General features: G+C 30.7%; 1 protein-coding gene across 2 annotated transcripts in view; it reads right to left on the bottom strand.

Annotated features, from left to right (window-relative positions):
* The window catches only part of LOC148276960 (D-beta-hydroxybutyrate dehydrogenase, mitochondrial), a 144,904-nt gene that overhangs the window by 33,613 nt on the left and 91,106 nt on the right, over positions 1-20,185 (bottom strand). For both annotated transcript variants that reach the window (XM_088233554.1, XM_088233555.1), the window contains exon 4: positions 17,475-17,628. In XM_088233554.1, the coding sequence (XP_088089680.1) occupies positions 17,475-17,628 (154 nt within the window). The remainder of the gene's footprint in view (positions 1-17,474; positions 17,629-20,185) is intronic.

Here is a 20,185-nt window from a genome sequence, read left to right on the forward strand (position 1 = left end):
GCGAAAATCAATGATATAACGTATACAAATATTCTGCAATCGTTCTAACTTATCAAGTTATTCAGAGTTAGCATCTGGATAACATACATCCGCATAGTCAAGGAGTGGAAGAAGTAAGCTCTGGACTAATGTTCGCTTAACATTAATTGGTAAGAAAGTCTGTAATATTTTAAGTGAGTGCAAACTGCTATTAAGTTTACGACTAACTTCGTTAACCTGATCGTGCAGACCTAAATGCTTATGAATTATAACACCTAAGGTTTTGACTGAAGTCATGAATGGAATTTATGTACCTTATCTTTACTAAATACGTAGTTATATTAATTTAGATTGGAAATTACCAAGTAGGTAATTCAAATATTATTTTTATCGTTAAAGATAGAACATTTGAAGGGCAAGTTGCGCGCTGAGAATCAATACAATGTCTCGGATTTTAATATTCCTCCGTAAGAGCTGCTTATTATTCGACTCCGAACTTTTTCCTAAAGTTGTATTTCTACCTCCCCACCCAGTTAAATATTGACTTAGGATCGCGTTATGACTTTATGCCCGGAGGCGTTTAATTAACATGGGTACAGATGGATGTAAATATTACGCGTGTGTGGGATAACTAGAGATGTTAGGCGGTAAAATTACCCCGGTATTTTACGGTAAAAAACGAATATGACGTACTAATGTTTATTTTTCGAAGATGTAACCAATGCGGGTAGCTTTGTTTTAGAACGCGTTACATGACAGTAAAAATTAAGTTTAGATCCATCGAGGGGTTGTCGAGAATTGTTATTGTTAAGTATGAGACGTTTAAGGTCATTCATTATGTATTTTTTCCACTTTTTTTTATAAAAAAGGTTATGAAGTCTCAAAACTTAACAGGATCGGTGGACATAGGGCCCTTTGTAAAACTTTAAGTCTGTGACCTTGAACGACCATTGCTCATGCCACGATTGTGAAAAAATATTTTTTAAAATTCGTATAATTACGTCCTAACAAAAGTCTCGGAATTTTTTTTTACTTAAAAATCAAATTGATTTTATCAAAATACTAGAAAAGCGGTATTTGCACTAACTTTTTACTAATTATTCGATAGTTGACCAGCCTAAAGTCATCATCATCGTTATCATTCTATGTCCGCTCCCGAGTTGGAGCATATGGTGTTCAAAAAGATCCTTAAGGCATCTCTGTCGGCTGCTAACTCCCGTGCATCCTCACAAGTCAGGTGTGCATTTCGTAGTTCTGACATGAACTGCCTACTAATTTAGCAGCGGACGTTCGGGACGTAGAGAACCTGATGGCTTGTAAAGCCGGCAAACCTGATGTAGCATTATGTAACATAATTTATTTTTTTCTATTATAATGTACACAGTTTAATGTATTTGTAATACCTACCACCCGCATACTCGTATTTGTAAATTTCAATACTTTTATCAGAACACGCGACTGTGACTAAAAAAACTCGTATTACCGTAAAATTACGGTATTTTTCCGCGCCTTTTGGCATTTTTACGTAATTTTACATCCATAGGGATAACCAGCATTATTTTGGCGAAAACGGAATATTACTCTTAAATTTTTCTGTTGACCTAACAACGCCAGATTTTTCCTATAGCGAAAACAGTTTTAAACAAAAAGTAAAAATACGTTTTATTAAAAAGGCGCTTTACATTTTATAAAGAAAAATGGATCAAATGTGTACGCCTTAATTAAGGCTAAAGTAAGATAAAAAGTAACAAAATTATACTACTTTGCCATTTAAAGCCACCGTTCTTTTAAAATCGTGCAATTGAAAAAATAAAATAAAACAAAAACTGCTATTAATAAATAAACAAATTATAAGGTATTTCCAATATGAAACACTCTGAAAAGTTTTATATAACTAAAATATAATTTATTTTCTACTGCCAGATTTCGCTTCTTGAAATTTAGACTAAACTTGGGTACATTGATATATTTATATAAAGTATTTAAGTAAATTTTGTTCTTATGATTTAAAAATGATAAATTTTAAAAAAATATATAAAATAATATATTTTTTGTTGTAAATAACTAAAAAAATATCAAAAAACATTTACAGGTTATGGTAGAGGGTGATTTGAACTTTTGGCTTCTTGATCTTAATCAATTTTTCATCATTTTATTTTAAAGTTATTATTTAAAGTTAAAATTTAATTATTATAATTGTATCAGGTTACTTGCTTGACAATTGTTAAAAATAAATAAATAAAATTGTGTCTTCGTAAATTCAAAACTAACTTTTTAGCTTACTTTGTTTGGGAGAGGAGTATCATAAAATGCTAAAAAAATAATTATGAGCTGGGCTCATAAAGTTGAAGTATTTTTTTGACAGTTTCATATTTGACTTCAGTTTCCCTTTTAAATAAGCGTAAAAGTAAGTAAACATGTAAAGTAACCATGATGAAAACATGACCAAATTTTAATTGGAAATATGTTGAAATCAAATACAAGTTTTAAAATAAGTTTTTTCAGGACAATTTTTTATATCCTATAGAGGAAAATATTTTTTTAGAAAAAAGGTACGTAGTAAAAATTATGTAGACTCAAAAGCAAAATATTTATTTAACTTGTTATGATTTTTAATAAATTAAACACATTATCGACAAATATTATACCATTAACTTTATTCGTAACAAGTATGTTCCTTTTTTATGCTGAAAATTTGTCAGTGAAGATACTTTACGTTCAAATATGATCCGGAGTTTGTAAAAAGATAACTTTAGTAAAATTATTCATCAATATTTATTCTGCTCTCTTCAAACAAATCATCATGAGAGTCAATACACGTATGCCAACGTTATTTCCGATCTTCATAGCACTTCTCGTAGGCCGATTTCTGAATGGCTTTCACCTCCCTCTGCGAATTTTCTTTTATCGCTTTAAGCGAGTCAAAATGCTTTCCGCAAAGTGGTAATTTAGTAATTTGAGAAAAAAGTCACACGAGGCAGAATCAAGTGAATACGGAGCATGGGAAACGATTTTTATTTTGTATTTGCCAAAATAATCGCGTACTGAAAGAGATATGTGAGACATTCTTTGGTATGGAGTCTAGGAAGGGGTGAGTCTTAAATGTTTTTTAATTTTAGTTTTGAAAGTTTGATAATTTTTTATAGATTTTAAGTTTTCCGGGAGTTTATTAAAGTTTTTTTTACCTATATACGTATAATGGTTTAACGCTCCTGTTGTTTTACATCTGTGCAAAATTAAATTATTAGAAAATCTAGAGTTACTTGAATTTTGCACTTCAATCGTTTTTTCTTTAAAAGTTTGTAAGATAGAGGCTTTATTAAAAATTTCTTCAATTGTTGGTATATTAAGTTCTTCGAATACTAGTTTTGATGGGTAAGTTCTGGGCTTTTTAAGAATTATTTTTGCAATCTTTTTTTGAATAATAGAGAGTGATTTTAAGTATGTCCTATAAGCTCCTCCCCAGCCTATAATTCCATACTGCAGAATTGACTGTATTAAAGCATAATAGACTGTTTTTATAAGTTTTAGAGATAAAATATTTCTTAGTCTAATGAATACATAAATAAGTTTCCTAATTCTTTTGACCATAGTGGCTATTTGTACTTTCCACTTCAAATTACTATCAATTATAATGCCTAGGTACTTAATATTATCCGCTTTTTTAATTGAATAGTAAATAGTATTCCTTATTAATTGGCTAGCATTTTAACAAGACACCATAATAATCGAAGGAAACAGTTAAAATCTTTATTTTTAAGCGTCTTAAGGTTGGTTTTAGACTCAGTCGGCAAGTGCTACTTAGAAGGTTGTCGACTTGTTTCACATCATAATTATACAGTTATCTCTCATCATTTGTAATGATGCGCTGAACTGAAGCTTTGTTCATAGAAAGCATCTCTTCAGTCACAGATTTGCGTTGATCTTTTTGAAGAAAATTAAACAAAATTTGTAGAACATCAACTGTCGACTTGTTTATAAAGCTGCTACAAACAAACAACATGTTATGTAGTGCTTAAAGTTGACAGGTATGTCTGTGATAGTTCTACCACCCTTAAGAAGAATAAAAAATACCAATATCATGAACACAGTTTATTGAAATTACAAATTCTAGTTTATATTTGAACATAACAGTATATCTATTTTATATATGGATTCCTCACTAGAAAGTATGAACCTAATATCAATACATACGCCATTTTGTAGAATTATAATAATTGCGGTTTGTGATTTGTATTTTTATCAGACATAATAATATAACCGAAAGTATTCTCACATTACACATTATGTTAATACCGTAAAATAATCATCAAAACTTGGAATTATTGATAAAACTATTTACTTAAAACGTAAGTTTTTTATTTTTTAAATAGGAATAACCCGCTAAGCCTCTTCTTTAGAGGTTTGTTAGCAGGTGGGAAATAGGATATGGAAGGAAGTTATGAAAAATATACTACAACACCCAGACTAATTGAGACAAATCTTTCTTGGATTTTTTTCGTGCAACTGGCGGGAATCAAACCCGCGACGCTAGTTTCACAGTTACATGTCTTACCAACTGCGCCACGGCGCTTAAATTTATTGTATTTAGAAAAGTAAACATACTGTTTTATTTAAATTTCTTTCAACAGAGAAGATAAACATTTTTGAGAAGGAAATATGGAAGTCTAGGCATTTATAGGGCTTATGACTTGTCATTGGCTGGTTTAAGTGGCCACTTTACAAATTGGGTAATATTCACTGTTCTGCCCATATTTAAACATCTATATTTCTTCAATTCTTTCATCTGTTGATGTTTGTGAAGTTAAAGATCTGAAACCATACCTTCTAAAATATTACCTTCTCTAAAATGTTCTTTATCTCTGATGTAATATGTTAATATTATCAGCTCTCCAGGGAGTTGAATCCAGTCCTCGTCTACATAAATTTGGGCAAACTCAAAATATTGTTTTTATCCATATTGATTTTGAAAGTAGAATTAATTATTCTTAATCCATTTCATATATTTTTGTCGGTATTCGTATTTGTGATATTTTCTTATTATCTAGATCTTGAAGAATAAATATGATTATTTTACGAAACGTGCATGAAAATATTGTGTTCGGAAAACGGTTATCTCCTCAAGTAGTATGAGATAACTTAAATAATTCATTGCCAGACGAGAAATATTATGATAATATATTCAAAAAGCTAAGATAAGGCACACAAACAATTTGTGTTAAGTTCTTGTCTAACCCATCTCTTGATAAATTAACAGATGACAACTTTGTTACACAAGAAACCACAAGGGACTTGGCCTATTATACTAATACACTAGATGCTAAATTAGCTGTCATAAAAAAAACATTGTACAGTCCATTTACAACGAAAAACTTTTTGTGAAATGTTATACATTTTATTTACGACAGTACTTGGTGTGCCATAATAAATATTACGAATACAATATTTAATGAAATATAAGACCCTGAAATAATTAACAAGAAAACATCATTGATTGATTCTTTCTACTAGAATAATTTTAAAACAAAATAACACAAACAAATTATCACGCCGTTTCCCCGTAGGGGCAGGCAGAGAGGATAAAACGCCATATCACTCTATATTTTCATACAGACCTCGCTTCCTCTTCATTTATACATCTTCTCATGCACGCACGCCGATTATTCCTACTTTTGACATGTCCATCTTCAAGTATTTGATGAACTTGATCGTACCATGTCTTTCTTGGCTTTCCTCAAAACATTTATTGTAGCCGATTTCTCGTAAGGCTAAAATTCTTCATTTCAAGTTGGTGGAATCCTCTATAATAAAGCCACGCAATCATGAGTGGTTTCAAGACTGAATTTTTAAAAATGATGTTAATCAATTTATCAACCCAAATTTTAAGTGTGATACGAGTAATTGAAAATTTTGTAAAATCATTTGATCATATCATATAGCTTCGGTAAATTAATATTTTTACTTAAATGATATATTTGAATTAGTTGATTGATCAATCACATATAACTATGACTTAGTTTCTAGAATGTTTGTCCTATTTTTTATTGATTTTTATTTGTTATTGTATTATATAATCTGCTTTCAAATTTCACGTTAACTTTGTTTTAATAATTGTTTCATGTTTATAAATGAATTGTAATTTTCAACAAACCCATAAGTCAATTACTAAATGTAACAAGTTAAACCACCTTAAACGCTTTTGAAATAAAACATTCCCAATGACCCAATGATGCATAGGGCAATGTATTGGTACATCAATCACAGCTTGTACTTTATTTACATGTATACTTATTTTTTAAATGACTTTAATTGTCATTATTATTACAATTTTTTAGATTTTTTTTGAGACAAAATAATTTTATCGTATTTAATGTACTTATATTTTGTACCTTTCAAAGAGAAATATACATAAATTCTTTTCTTTTTAAAATTTCATCTGCAGACATTGTTTAATTATTTTTTTAATATCTAAATATGTCCTTTATGCAAAACTGCTGCGTTATATATATATATACAGTAATTATGTAAAATAATACTTTTTTAATTAATTTTAAAGTTTTTTACATTATATTGAAATATTTAGATTATTTTTAATTCGTATCTTCTTACGGTAAAAGGCACTGCGTGCCATGTATAATAAATAAAAAAATAGTTATATCTCGAAAATGTACTTCATTGTTTATAAAAATACTTACAATAAATGACTAACGTATTTTTTTCTTATGAATTTTTGGGAATAAATTCCAACGTGTCCTAAATAACTCACTGTTAAAAATAGGAACAAAATTGTGGTAATGAGCGTTTCTACTCTCGGATCTGTGATTTGTCAGTCCGTTACACTAGCCACGGCTGACAAGCCAGTTTTTAATGAATAAAAATTAAAACTAATTAAAAATCACACTAATTCGGTGTATACTACATGAATGTAATTAGTGTTGCCATAAATCAACTCTTCCCGGTGCAGGCAAAGCAGACTATTATGCATAAGTTACAATTAGTCGACAAAAGAGAAACAATTAATTTGCTGGTCTGGTGGCCACGAGGCCGCAAGAACATGAGGTCATGAGGCCACAGCACCTGCAGCGAGAGTAAGGCCGTGACCTCAGCCTTTAAATATGATGTATTGTGCAGCTTGCATTAAACTCCAAATGGCTGAAAAAGCTATTTCAGCTGAAATATTGTTAACTATATTAGAAACTTTCTCTTGTATATGGCATATTATATTCTGTTGATTTACATTTTTTATATCTTGCTCCATTCTTGAAAGCGTTTTAATTAGTTTATTTTGTTGGTTTTAGAAAAGTTTTTTGTTTTATATACTGTTGTAAAAAATTAAATTATAAATATGTTTAGCTTGCTTTGTTTTAAAAATGTGCTTATTTCAAAAATGATAATATTATTGGAGTCCCGAATCAAGTTTTTGTAACTCCTGGGAATGTAATTTATTTGTTTTATAATATATTTACGTGTTTGCCTACCATACGAGAGGCCTCGGGTTTGATTCCCGACAAGGTTGATATGAAATCATTTTATCATTTTTTTCTAAAAAAAAGTTCTTATTATTTACTTGAACATAAAAATTTTCAAACCATTTCCGAAAAGTAAAAAATACTGGAAACATGGAAATCAAGTTATTGTAGAGTAGAATTTGAACCAGGGACCTTTGGTCCGTGAGTCCACAATACTACCAAGGGACTACAATTGAACGTAGTTATACAGATGGTAGCCAGTCCACAATTTTGAAAAAAAATGATATTGGTGTTATCGGGTGCAGGAAGGTCTATTCTATGTTCTGTTAAAAGTAACTAGACTGCTTTCACACAAAAAACTGTAATAATCACCTTCTGAAAGTAATGTTGATCACAAAAACGGCATTTCTTAATTTGCAGAAAACACCCACAGCACTAGAAAAATATTACGGAACTTTGAAAATCATTAAAACTGGTCAAATACATAATAAGATTCTTGTTTCTAAAATAAAAAAAAACGAATGTATTCACAGTTTATCATTTGTCAAGGTCAAAAACATTCTGACTGTTGTGTAGATTTGATTATTCACTATTTTCACAAAGGTGCTATTATCTAAGTTCCACTTTTCTATGGCTGGCTGCTTTCTGCATAACTACGTTCAATTAAGGTTCAATTTAAAAAGGTGTTTTCACACCAGAATATTTCATAGTCCCTGGACTGGTACCTGAAGCGAAAGACTGATCATCTAACCTTCATGTTACAAAAATGATCAAGATTCGCCGCAATTGGTGTATCAATGCGGTGTCCTGTACACCATTAGACTTGAGTGTGGATCTCTGATCTGAACGCCTCACAAACTGAAGTACTCTGTTATGCTGGAGATGATTAAGAGGAAGTTTCTGGGGTATCTTTACTTAAGGGAGTTCGGATACTATCCGTGGTTACCCGTCTGACTTCATACTGGGAATGCTTGGCTACAATAGTTTGGAGAAAAGAATAAATGCATACTTCCTTATGTATTTTTTTCGATTAATCCATGGTATTACGATCAACAATGGAAATTATTTTTATTTTTGTTCCTGATTTAGACGTAGGCAGCTTAAGCTGTTTTATCTTCCAGCTTGCAGAACCAACCTGCCGATGGAAATGCCAGTAGGAAGAGAAAGGTTTTACTCAACCGTATCTCTTCGGATATCGACATCTTTCATATTAGTGAAAAAAAGTTCAGAGAGGATAGCATCCTTTTTCGATAATTGCTGGGAATTTTTCTAAATTAAAATTTTCGATCTTTGTAAATTAAATTTTTGTATTCATTTTTCGTGTTATGTATGCCTTGAAATATTTTTGTAGTACACATAAACGTACATAAAATAAATAAATTGAAATAAAGTGCGGAAAGGGAATTAATGATGATATTTTATGAAATTCTTATATAATTTATAAATAAAAAATATATAAAAATACTCGCGAATACGTAAATTTTTTGGTGTAAGTAAATAATGATTATCGTTTTAAAAATAATACAACGTTTTAATTATTATAGTAAAAAAAAACCGTTACTGTAAAAAAAACCTTTTTTAAAGTCAAGTCATTTTATGTTTTATCTAGTTAGTGTAGTCCTCGTGTGATTTTTAATGTTTATTTAAATTTGTCTTCAATATAATTTTTCAAGAAGTCAGGTAGTCTTTGCAATGTTTAAGATCGTCTTGCACGTTTCTCAATGCAATTTGGTGTATTATAATATTTTAAAGTCTCGGAATAAATAATACCAACAAAAATATTCAAATGCATTTGATTACTAAATTCATTCGAATGAAAGTCCGAATGCAATAATTCATTTGAATGAATTAGTAATTAAACTAAATGAATGAATGAATGAATTGAATGAATTAGCAATGATGTTAAATGGATAAATAAGTTGAACGTGTTTATGCAGAAAGAAAAAAAAAGGATATTGGTTTTGTCGGGTGCAGTAAGGCCAATTCCGTTCTGCTTAAAAAAAGCCAGGCCACAAAATAAAAAGATAATAGTGAAAAATCACAAAAACTACCCTTTTCAATTTGCAGATAACACTCACATCACTATAAAAGTCTAATGATGTAGATGCTGATGGGAAGATTAATGCTTTAGAAATCTAGTTCTCTTAAATAAATTTAAGTATTTTAATTTTATAAATTCATCAATTAAAAAATATCTTTAATAAAAAAATATGTTTTAGTCCAGAATGTCACCTCATTCATTCAAAGTTTGAATGAGGTATCATTTCATATTAGACCTTGCTGTTTTTGTAAAATGCATATTTTAGGTTGCGTGGTCAGCCAGATTAAAAAAATTAATAAAATTCTTTAATAAGCTTATATAACAATTTAAATAATTTATTCTTCACAATTAAGTACCCCAATGAATAAATATAAATAACACATTTTATACATAATGACGCAACATACATCAGAGTTTTACTAAGGCTAGCTGTTTTCTGCAAAACGAAAATCTTAGGTTCATAAAAACTAGTCAAGTACTAAATTGAATAATTTTTTGCATTATAAAAATTAAATGTATGCCTTATTTATTATTTGACTAAACCAAATAACATTCTAACTGCTGTGTAGATTTGGTTAATTACTCTTTTCACAAAAGTGCTATTATCTCAGTTTCACTTTTATGTGGCTGGCTGCTTTCTGCATAACTGCGTTTAACTAGTAATTGTACAACGTGAGAAGGAAATTTAGAAGTTAGGAACTTCTATCCGATCGATCTTCGTAAGGCAAAAAATTGGTTTCGAAATGAATGATTTATTCGATTATTTAATTCATTCAATTACTTTAATTCGATTTGTACATTCATTGTATTATTGTTTATCTCTATTTCATGCTATGTAAATGATTTTTTCCAAAACAGATAAATAGAAAAACAATCCTATATGAGTGTTTTCAACTCAATGGCTGCTCTCGGGTAAAAGTCCTGAAAAAGGAAATTGAATGAAGATAAGTAGACAGTGAATTCTTTTATCAGGCTTGAGGTTCCAGATTCAATTATTGGCAAAGCAAAATGAAATATCTATTCAAAAGATTCTTTTGGTTTGCTACTGTAGGTAATCCTTTATTGTCCCCGGACTGACACTTGAAAAATACATGATCGAGAATCGCCGCATTTTGTGTTTGAATGCAGTGCTCTTTAAACCCTCAGGTGCGGGTGGGTTTAATCATGAAAATATTTTAATCAATGTTGAATAAACTATAAACTAAAGTTTAGTTTTAGTTTTAGCAAAGAAGAGAACTAACGATTTTCGTTTCCAGCCTTAAAAGCCTTAGTTAATTACGGTTTTTGGGGTGACATTTTTGAATAAGAGAATATCCACATTTGTTTTAGTAATAATTTATTAAAACTTGATTTTTATCACTCTTACTTGGATAAGTTCAGCTCTACGGGAAATGGGATATAAAAATGCTTTCTCGTAAAAAAAATCGCGGCAAAAATTAGAGCATTAAACTGTTCGGTAAATATTTTTGTAAATACATTTTCAATACAAAAATATTTTAGTAAAAACGAACTACTTTGAACAACGTCACAAGTTGGTTCGCATATAAATGAACCAATGATAAGAGAGTTGTGGAAGATTTCCGGTTTGCTTAATGTCAGTGGACCAATCGAAGGGACTGATCGAGAAGAAGCGGAAGAGAACTTGAGACGTCATATGGGGAGTAATTTCAGAAAAAACATAACTTTAAATAATCATAACGCTTTAAAAAAAATTGGCTTAGTTTTTTAGTCTTTTAACAAACAAAAAACCTCGATTGTGAGATAGAATTTTTTTTTTTGGTTTTTACATAATGAAAAATTCGTAAACAGCCACAATTAAGAAAAATATTTTCATGTAAGATGAATGCGTGGGAAATAAATTTATGACAGGGTTACGAATAATGAAATCAGGCGAGAGAGTGCAAATCTAAGGCTGGTACAATTGATAAGATTAAGAAAGGGTCACTGAGATGGTTTAGTAATGTAAAACAAGAAATGGATGACGAAAAAATAGTAAAACAGATAAACTCGTACATGGCGAAACATAGGATCAAGACGACCAAGGAAGACGTGGAATGATCAGATAAACCCAAATCTTAAGTCTGGTCACATCAAAAGCTAACAATTGAAGGGCATGTATGACAAGATGCATGAATGTCGAAGAAGCTAGGAATGTACATATTGCAAGAAAAACGTGTGTGGCGGTCCATAAGAGGACTGCTTTGGTACACTAGATCCAGCGATTGATGATTATTTTTGTAACATGAAGGTAATATGATTAGTCTTGCGCTTAAAGTGCCAGTCCAGAGACTATGAAATATTCTTGTGTAAAAACAACTTTGAATACATGTAAATTACTTTGTATTTTATTATTTTATTTATTTTTCACGGCCATAAGGCTTTTACATAGATGAAAATTATATAAAATATGAGTATATAAACAACATTAAATTTAAAAAATACAATATAAAGCAAAAAAAGATAGAACAGTGTTTAGAAGTAAAGTTGGTATAAAAAAGAAAATGAGTAGATAAACAACATAAATTTAAAAAAATACAATATAAAGTGATAAAATATAGAACTGTGTATAGAAGTAAAGTTGGTTTTAAAAATATGTATATATTTTTATATATATATATATATATAAATAAAATATTTTTTTTATTTTTTTTATTTTTAAATAATCTAAAGAAATGCAGTAAAAGGTTTAAAGCAGCTAGGTACATAATGTTATAAAATACAAAATGAACAGAATATTAAGTTCTATTTGATATAGAATGTATACACTGATATTTAAAATTTACAAGACTCACGTTAACGTGTCGTTAACGTGTCTTTAAAGACATCGATGTTGTTAGCATATTAATTCGCTAGTACATGCATCCGCATACTGGTGAATTCGCGCTGTAATTGGTCGATGATGGACCGCAGTAGAACAAAGTATTACATCGGGTAACTCGACCAGGCACTCGCACATTAATCGAATTGATAAGTTCACAACAATCGAACATTGATATTATTATTTTAAACAAAAAAAGCAAGTCATTTAATTTTCGTCTGATTTCTAATGTTTGGATGTTTAAATAATCATTTAAGTATGTGTTATTTATGTTTTAATCGGTATATTTAATTTGAAATTGATAAAACGCAAAAATTTATGCTGAACTCTTTCGATGTCCTTAACATGAGCCCTGTAATACGGTGACCATATAACTGAGTTATACTCGAGTTGACTACGCACTAGGGCAATATACAATATTTTCATTATTTTTATAGACTCAAAATCCCGTATCGTTCGCAGTAAAAATCCCAAGGTTTTCATGCTCTTATTTGTAATGTTTAGAAATGTTGTCGGGAATCGAACTCGAAACTTCTTGCATGGTAGGGAAACGTGCTGACAATTTGACTAAATGGTAGATTATTAAATGACTTATTACTAATTGTTACGCATTTCTGTTTAATAATCCATTTTACCTATTGTATAAAAATTTGAATTAGTAGGTTTTGTATAAATAACTACCCACTTAAAAATCAAGATCAACTTCTTTGAATAGGATATTTTATAATGAGGTAAGTTGATCTCATCTGTTTTTCCCAGGTAAGCTTGAATACAAAATATAGGTAGGGGAGATCCACAATGAAACGGCCGGGTTATGAAACGGCCAACAACCGTTATTCCTAAAGTGTTCGTGACAGTGACTTGAAATTTTGACATTGGCAGCAATCAACGTAATAGTCAATACCCTTCAACTGACAGTTCATTTGAGCGGGGCGTGCGGGACCGTCATTCTATTCTCGATTTTGATAAGAAAAGTGAATTAAATCAAATTTTTACAACACTTTTAAAGGTATGTTACTTGGAATAATGTTATTTTACGTTTTATAATTAATTAACATGTACTCGTATCTTTGTATTATATCATGAACAAGTATTTTTGTCAACATGATTTGCAAACTACGTTTACGCATTAAATCGGCCAGATAACTGCGCAATAAAAAGAACGGCTGATTCATTGCGCAATGAGTGTCCGTTTCATAACACCCATTGGCCTTTTCAAAGCGACGTTGTTTTGAAACGGTCAAATTGAGTTCTTTACAAAAACTGCATTTATATTGATTTTTAATAATTTTATCTACAATTTTATTTTTAATATGTGTAGAAAATAGATTCTTTATTAATTGAAATTAGTGGTTTGTGTCTCAAGGCAAAAATTTTAGTAAAATTGAAGTGTGTATAGAAGTGGCCTTTTTAATACGGATCTCCCCTATTATTTATTTGTATTCATACAGTGTCACGATAGATAGACATGTACATAATGACAAACAATATCCCCTTAAATCAAATTTGAGAAGGAACATTAGGTAGAAACAAAACTCAAGCTTTTGACAAAAAAAATGAGTACTCTAGAAAACGTGTCTAATTATTTATACTACGTATCGTATCTAGTAAGACGATAATTTGACATGCAATAATGTTAATTTAAAAAAAATACAACTTAATGTTTGTTTTTTTATTATTATTTTTAATCGTTTTCTTTTTTTTTTATAGCGTGTGTAACAATTTTTTCTTTTTAGCCTTTTTGTATAAATATAGAATTATTCTATTAAAATAGCATCAACATAAATTATTATCATGATAATTTCCTTACCGTGCAGAGTGGTGCATAGGGAACTACACTGGTACTCAAATAGGGAAATATCACATACTACGAATACTGATAAAAATATGTGAAATGGATAAAGAATAATTAATCGTGTTTTCAAAATCAATAAGGATGTTGTGAAGAAATGTTTTGATATGTAACTTTAAAAAGGAAATGTTTGGCATTAATAATTGTGACGTCAAGATTCGGGACGATGTTCTATAAAAATTTGAACGGTCTCAAACAATGTTGAAAATGAACATGAACCGTGACGTATTAATGGCGTGGCCAATGCAATGACTGTTTTTGCCAGAATTAAAAAAAAAATGTATGCTACTAATAAGTAGCAAAAAAAATATTTTTTCACTCCAAGTGTTTAATAGACCCTTAAAACTGTAAAAACGTGAAGAAAATATCCCCATATTTCTCTATTACAGCGTATGTATATGTATCATGGCGGCCTCCGTGGTGTAGTGGTCAAGACGCTTGACTCACGCACGGGAGGTTCCAGGTTCGATTCCCGGTGAGAACACAAAAATTAAAATGTGATTTTTCTCAAGCCTGGGTGCTCTGTGATGTAATTCACCACTGTAATTAGGCCTCCTGGCCTGTTGTGGTGCAAAAAAAAATGTAAATGTAAATGTAAATCATTTTATTACAAAGAGAGTGTGAAGTTCAGTCCTTGAGATTTAGATACCAGTCTAGGAACAATTTCATACTTAAAATCAATATTTCACGTCTACCTTGCCAGGTATTGAACCTTGAAAATAATTCAATCAACAACCACTACAGTAAGAGGCAAAATATTTCAAATAGATCTCCCTTTCAAGTATTTTTACCTAAGGATAGCCATCGAGTCAAAAATACTCGTTCCGGGTATATTTCACATACAGAAGTAAACCCTTTGTCCCACGAGTATTTTCGACTCGATGGATGCTTTCAGGTAAAAATTCTGACCAATGGAGGTGAATCCACCCGTTGTGTAGTGTCTGGCACGTTCGCCTATCATTTTTTGAGTACTTTGTCCAATTCCTGGCATGGACGTGAATTATTTATCTAAAGTCTTTTCAACTGATATCTTTTATTGTTCTTGGACTTGCCACATACATACAAATACATGAAGGTATTTTCACAAAAATGGCGCTATATAAATAATCCAACTATATATATACAATGTCCCATGCAACCTATGAATGATGATCGTTGGTAATTTAAAAATGTCATTTGAAATTTTTCTTTTTTTTGGAGCGGTTTCTTTTCTGGAATAGAAACTTCAATTTCCAGTATCCCGCGACATTATAGTAATTTTGTCTCTAGCAATACGTAATCCTATCGTGTCACGACACTAAGGGAGCTTTTAATGGAATTCGCAAGTTGTGCGGTGTATCAAAACTTGCTACCCATTTAGCGTGCCCGCAGTGTGACTAATGAAAATTAATTCTACCCAGTCCGCGACCGTTTGGGCACATTGTCCAAATTTTCAACCGGAGGTCTAAATTATTAAGGTGTTTAAAATTGAAATATTCAGAGGGTGGGGAAGCTTTTTACCTCGCGACTTAGCGTGGATGAAAAAAGAGGGACGGGATAATTGGAATACTTTGGAATTTTAAAACAATAAGCCAGTATATATTATATATGTAAAAGTTTGACTGCCATGACGTAATACTAAAGGCAACTTTTTGGTACTATACGAAGCGTTTTAGTAACATCTGCACCGTTTTCTTTTCCCGAGTGATTCTGTTTTACTGGGTAGCGCACTTAGCATATCTTTAAAACCTCTTCTGAAAACGCAAAATTATTAAAATTTAGAGCAACGCGCAACGCCTTGAAAATATTTTTAAAACAATATGTTAACCAGCTTTTAATTTCAGTAATAGAAATAAACATGGTTTGTTAACAAATGTAACGAATTCTTTATTTGCTACATGTCTTTGGTAATACATATATCTCTGAATTCAGCGTAGTCTGCCTAATTCGACATTGTAACCAATTTTCTCATTTGGGACACAGTCGTCACAATTTATCGAATCGATCTCTAATATTTGACAATTTCAAAATGGTATTTTCATTTTGTAACAGTATAATTATATATTTTTTCTAGAAACCGTAATTATTTTCTCACAAATTCTCAGAAGAACATGCCTATTAAATCAAGTGTCAATAATAATCATAAGTCAAAAAAAGTAAAATAAAGACAATTACTTACACGTAATTTAGAATATCTTGTACCAAACAGGACTAGGCACATTCATTTTGTGGATACCGAGTACAAATTCGAGAAATAAAGTTTTTTTAAACAGAATATATTATTATTATAACACCGTTCTCTCCGGTCAAGCAGCCATTTTTCATCTCTATTCTGGGTTTGTACAAAAATATAATTTATTTTCCATTATTATTATAATGTTGTATATTTATTTCGTGTAAAAATTGTTGTTTTCATTCGTGGGTCTGAAAACAAATACTAAATTCAAAGCCAATGAATCGAAATAAGTATATTTTATGATATTATTAAGCAAAGATAATATGTAATAGCACATTTACATATATAACATTGAAAAATACATTATTCAAATTGCACACTGGTATAAAAGTGGGGTTCTAAATAAACGAATGAAATCCCCTCCAAGGGCCTCGCACACATTATTTATATTAAAATATATGTTTAAAAAAATATTTGCTTCATTATTAACCAATTAGTCTAAAGTTGCTGATTTTGAAAATAGGAATCAAGCTGTGGGAAAGTATATTTGCATATTTCAATGCAATTAATTACGGTAATTAAAAAATATACTGAAATTTTCCTATGACCTCTACAAATTGAAATTTTTTAATGATTTGACGATTAGTTTTTAAATTTTTAATCCATTTTTTTTTATGAGTTGATATTTTACAAAGATTATTACTTAAAATATATCTAAAAATAACATTTTTTTCTACAGAGCGTATCATTATTATAATGCTGTTTATTCCGGTCACGCGGACATTTCTCATCATCTCTCCCATACTAACTTTATTATAGATTCCTTATGAGATGGTACGCCTGCCTATGAAAATATTTTATGATTTGATATTTTATAAAAAATATTATTTAAAATAATTTGAGACCTACTACCTAAAATGATTCATTTGGTGAGAACAAAATTACTTACAATTTTATTTTATGCGTTGAAAAAGCCCTCTTTGAAATATTATTTAAAGTACACCGTAATATTCTAAAGCTTTCTGATTAAAATACTTATAAAGTTTTCTCGTAGAAGATCTACAGTGCGTTTTAACGTAAAACAGTAGTTCAGAGAAATCTAGTGAAAGCGTAAAGCTTCAAAGCATGTGGCGGAAAGGTAAAATAGCAAAGTTTCAAACCTAATAAGTTGATTTCGGTGGCTTTCTTGATTACCGGGAACGGCACCCATTCTAGTTCGCCAAGTGCACACCAGGCGGCAGCATTTATTAAAGCCCATAAACCCTCAGCGCCATCTGGGAGATTTTCAGCAACGAAAAGAGACGCTGAAAGAATCTGAAAAAACATTCAGTTAGTTAAAATTATTGACAAAAGGAAAAAAGTGAGTGGATTGAAAAAATAATATTTGCAACGACATTTTATGTCAAAATGTTTATGTTTTGACAGATAAAGATAACTATTTAGAGAAGGAAATATAAAAGTTGAAGCATTTACAATGTTTGCGATCTGTCAAAGGTTGGTTCAAGCAACACTGTGTAACATATCAAGTCTAAAATTGAACAAAAACTAAGAGATTTCTAGGCATGTTAGCATTGATAAGGAACACAATTTTCGAGGAGGGAATAAAAAAGCTTTGGCTTTTATATGACTTGTCATTGTTTAGTAGATTTGTGGGGTTCATAGACCATTGATCGATAACACACACACGCGCTAAATGATTTCACCTGAAATATAGTGTAATGACTCAAAGAATAAATGTTTTCTATTAAATTCAATACATAATATCCGCGGAACGATAAGGGCGTCGTCCTGCAATATATTAACATCGTTCTTAACTTGGAGATATGAAGAACAAGGTAACGTAAACTATAAAGAGACCATAGGACGTGGAAGCACCCAGTCAGCTCAGTCAGTCCCAGTCAGTCCAGTCAGTCCCAGTCAGTGCAGCCAGTTCAACTCATCATCGCCGTAACAGTCCCGCGGCATAATTCAATGAATTATTTTTTCCTCATGTAATAAATACAGCAAACTCGTGTCTTCTGTAGGAAAGGTGCTCCAACCCTCAACAATCTTATTTTGCACATTTAAGTGATTACTTAACACACTCTTAAATTTTAACCATTGAGTATTTCAATATGTGTGTGTCTGAATGGTGAATAATACATTTTGTTCAAAGAATGTGAGTTACTTGACGTGAGACAAATCTATATGTATAAGTTGGTCAAATATATCAATCTTCATCCAAAATTACACATTTCTTCGTTCAAGAATAGAGTATACACCTGCGATTAAACAATTATGGAGTAACACCACAAACTAGGACTGTATTCTTTCAGAGGCGTTATATATTATTGGCCCCAAACTGTATAACAGCATAAATCCGGACTAGAAAAGCTTAGATATAATACAGCTATTCAAAATATTTAAAAAATGGTTACTGTATGTTGGTAAGCAGCATTGTCGTCTAACTTTATTTGCCATAAATGTGTGCAGAAGAATATCAGAATGAATTAAAAAATAATACGTATGTCTGTATCTTATTTTCAAATTAAGTTCAATGTATGTCGGCTATTCTATCTATGTCGGCTGCAACGAGGAGGAATTTATTTTTATCTATTGCTATATTTTATCTTTAAATTAAACACATCCAATACATACAGCGCTGCTGAGAATCAGTCCATATGACTTGTTTAGCAGTGCCAATAGTATATACTAAATATACATATCTATATATATAATTCCTCTGTACGGGTGATGTCACAGAACTCCTCATAAACGACTCAACCGATATACGTGCGGTTTTCAGAGAAATATAGATCTTTGCGCTGTGCGTGTTCGTAGATATAAAAATCTTCAATCTAATATGTAAAAAAAAAGTAAGGAGCATAAATGTTTTATACATCGATCTACCAGAGTTGCATTCGAGGGGAAAGCATTTACAAAAAAATTTAAAGATGTTGTTTTTTGTGTATAAATTTTTTGTTTTTTAATGTTTACAAACAGCATTTGTTTTTTGTATATTGATATCAGATTCTTTCCTTAAACTCCTTATAATTTCTACCCATTTATTTTTACTGGATTTTTGGTAATACAAAAATAATCGTAAATTCAATACATTTTTAAAAATCGTATTCCTAAATAAGTACACCCCTCTGTTGGTGAGAAGACCGGAGTTTGACGTTTAAAAAAAGAATGCCTTATTTAAAAAACATTTATTTTATATTTTGGAATGCAACCATAAACAAGTACCTAGGTACCTACTTAAATTCGATAAAATATGAACAATTTTTTGTTTTGGAATTTAATCACAAACATGTACGTAATTATTAATGAAAAGTCTTTTTCCGAGCTAATAGCAGGCAAACCAACGTTCGGGAAGGACAATGTCTGTTGGGTCCGCTAGTAGTATATAAATATTATTGTTTGGCTTTATAAATATGTTTACATGTTATTTTTAGAAATGGTTTTTTTGAAAATGTATATCCTATAAGTCAACTTAGATTATAAGTATAAGATTGTATACGTATATTTTTCTGTAAAAAAAGTTTGTTACTGAAACAGAACCAGAATCCTGGACGAGCGATCTTGACTTAATCCCCACTCTCGGGTAAAAATCCTGAAAAATAAAATCGACTATAGAAATATCCACCTCGTAGTGTAGATGTTGGCTCGTTGGCCATCATTCTTGAGGTCATCCCAAAATATTTGTTTATACGCTGCAATATTTCACTGTCCTTGAACTGGCACCTGAAGTGAAAGACTGTTCACCTTACCTTCATGTAACAGATGATCAAGGTACGCTGAATTAATTTCAACGCAGTGACTTATGCACTATCAGGTGAGTATAAGGGTTTGACGATGGCGATTACAATATAAAATACAAAATTTCATC

The sequence above is a fragment of the Micrasema longulum genome, unplaced genomic scaffold, assembly GCF_059751315.1.
Source record: "Micrasema longulum isolate JH-2025_06_02 unplaced genomic scaffold, ASM5975131v1 h1tg001119l, whole genome shotgun sequence".
NCBI lineage: Eukaryota > Metazoa > Arthropoda > Insecta > Trichoptera > Brachycentridae > Micrasema > Micrasema longulum.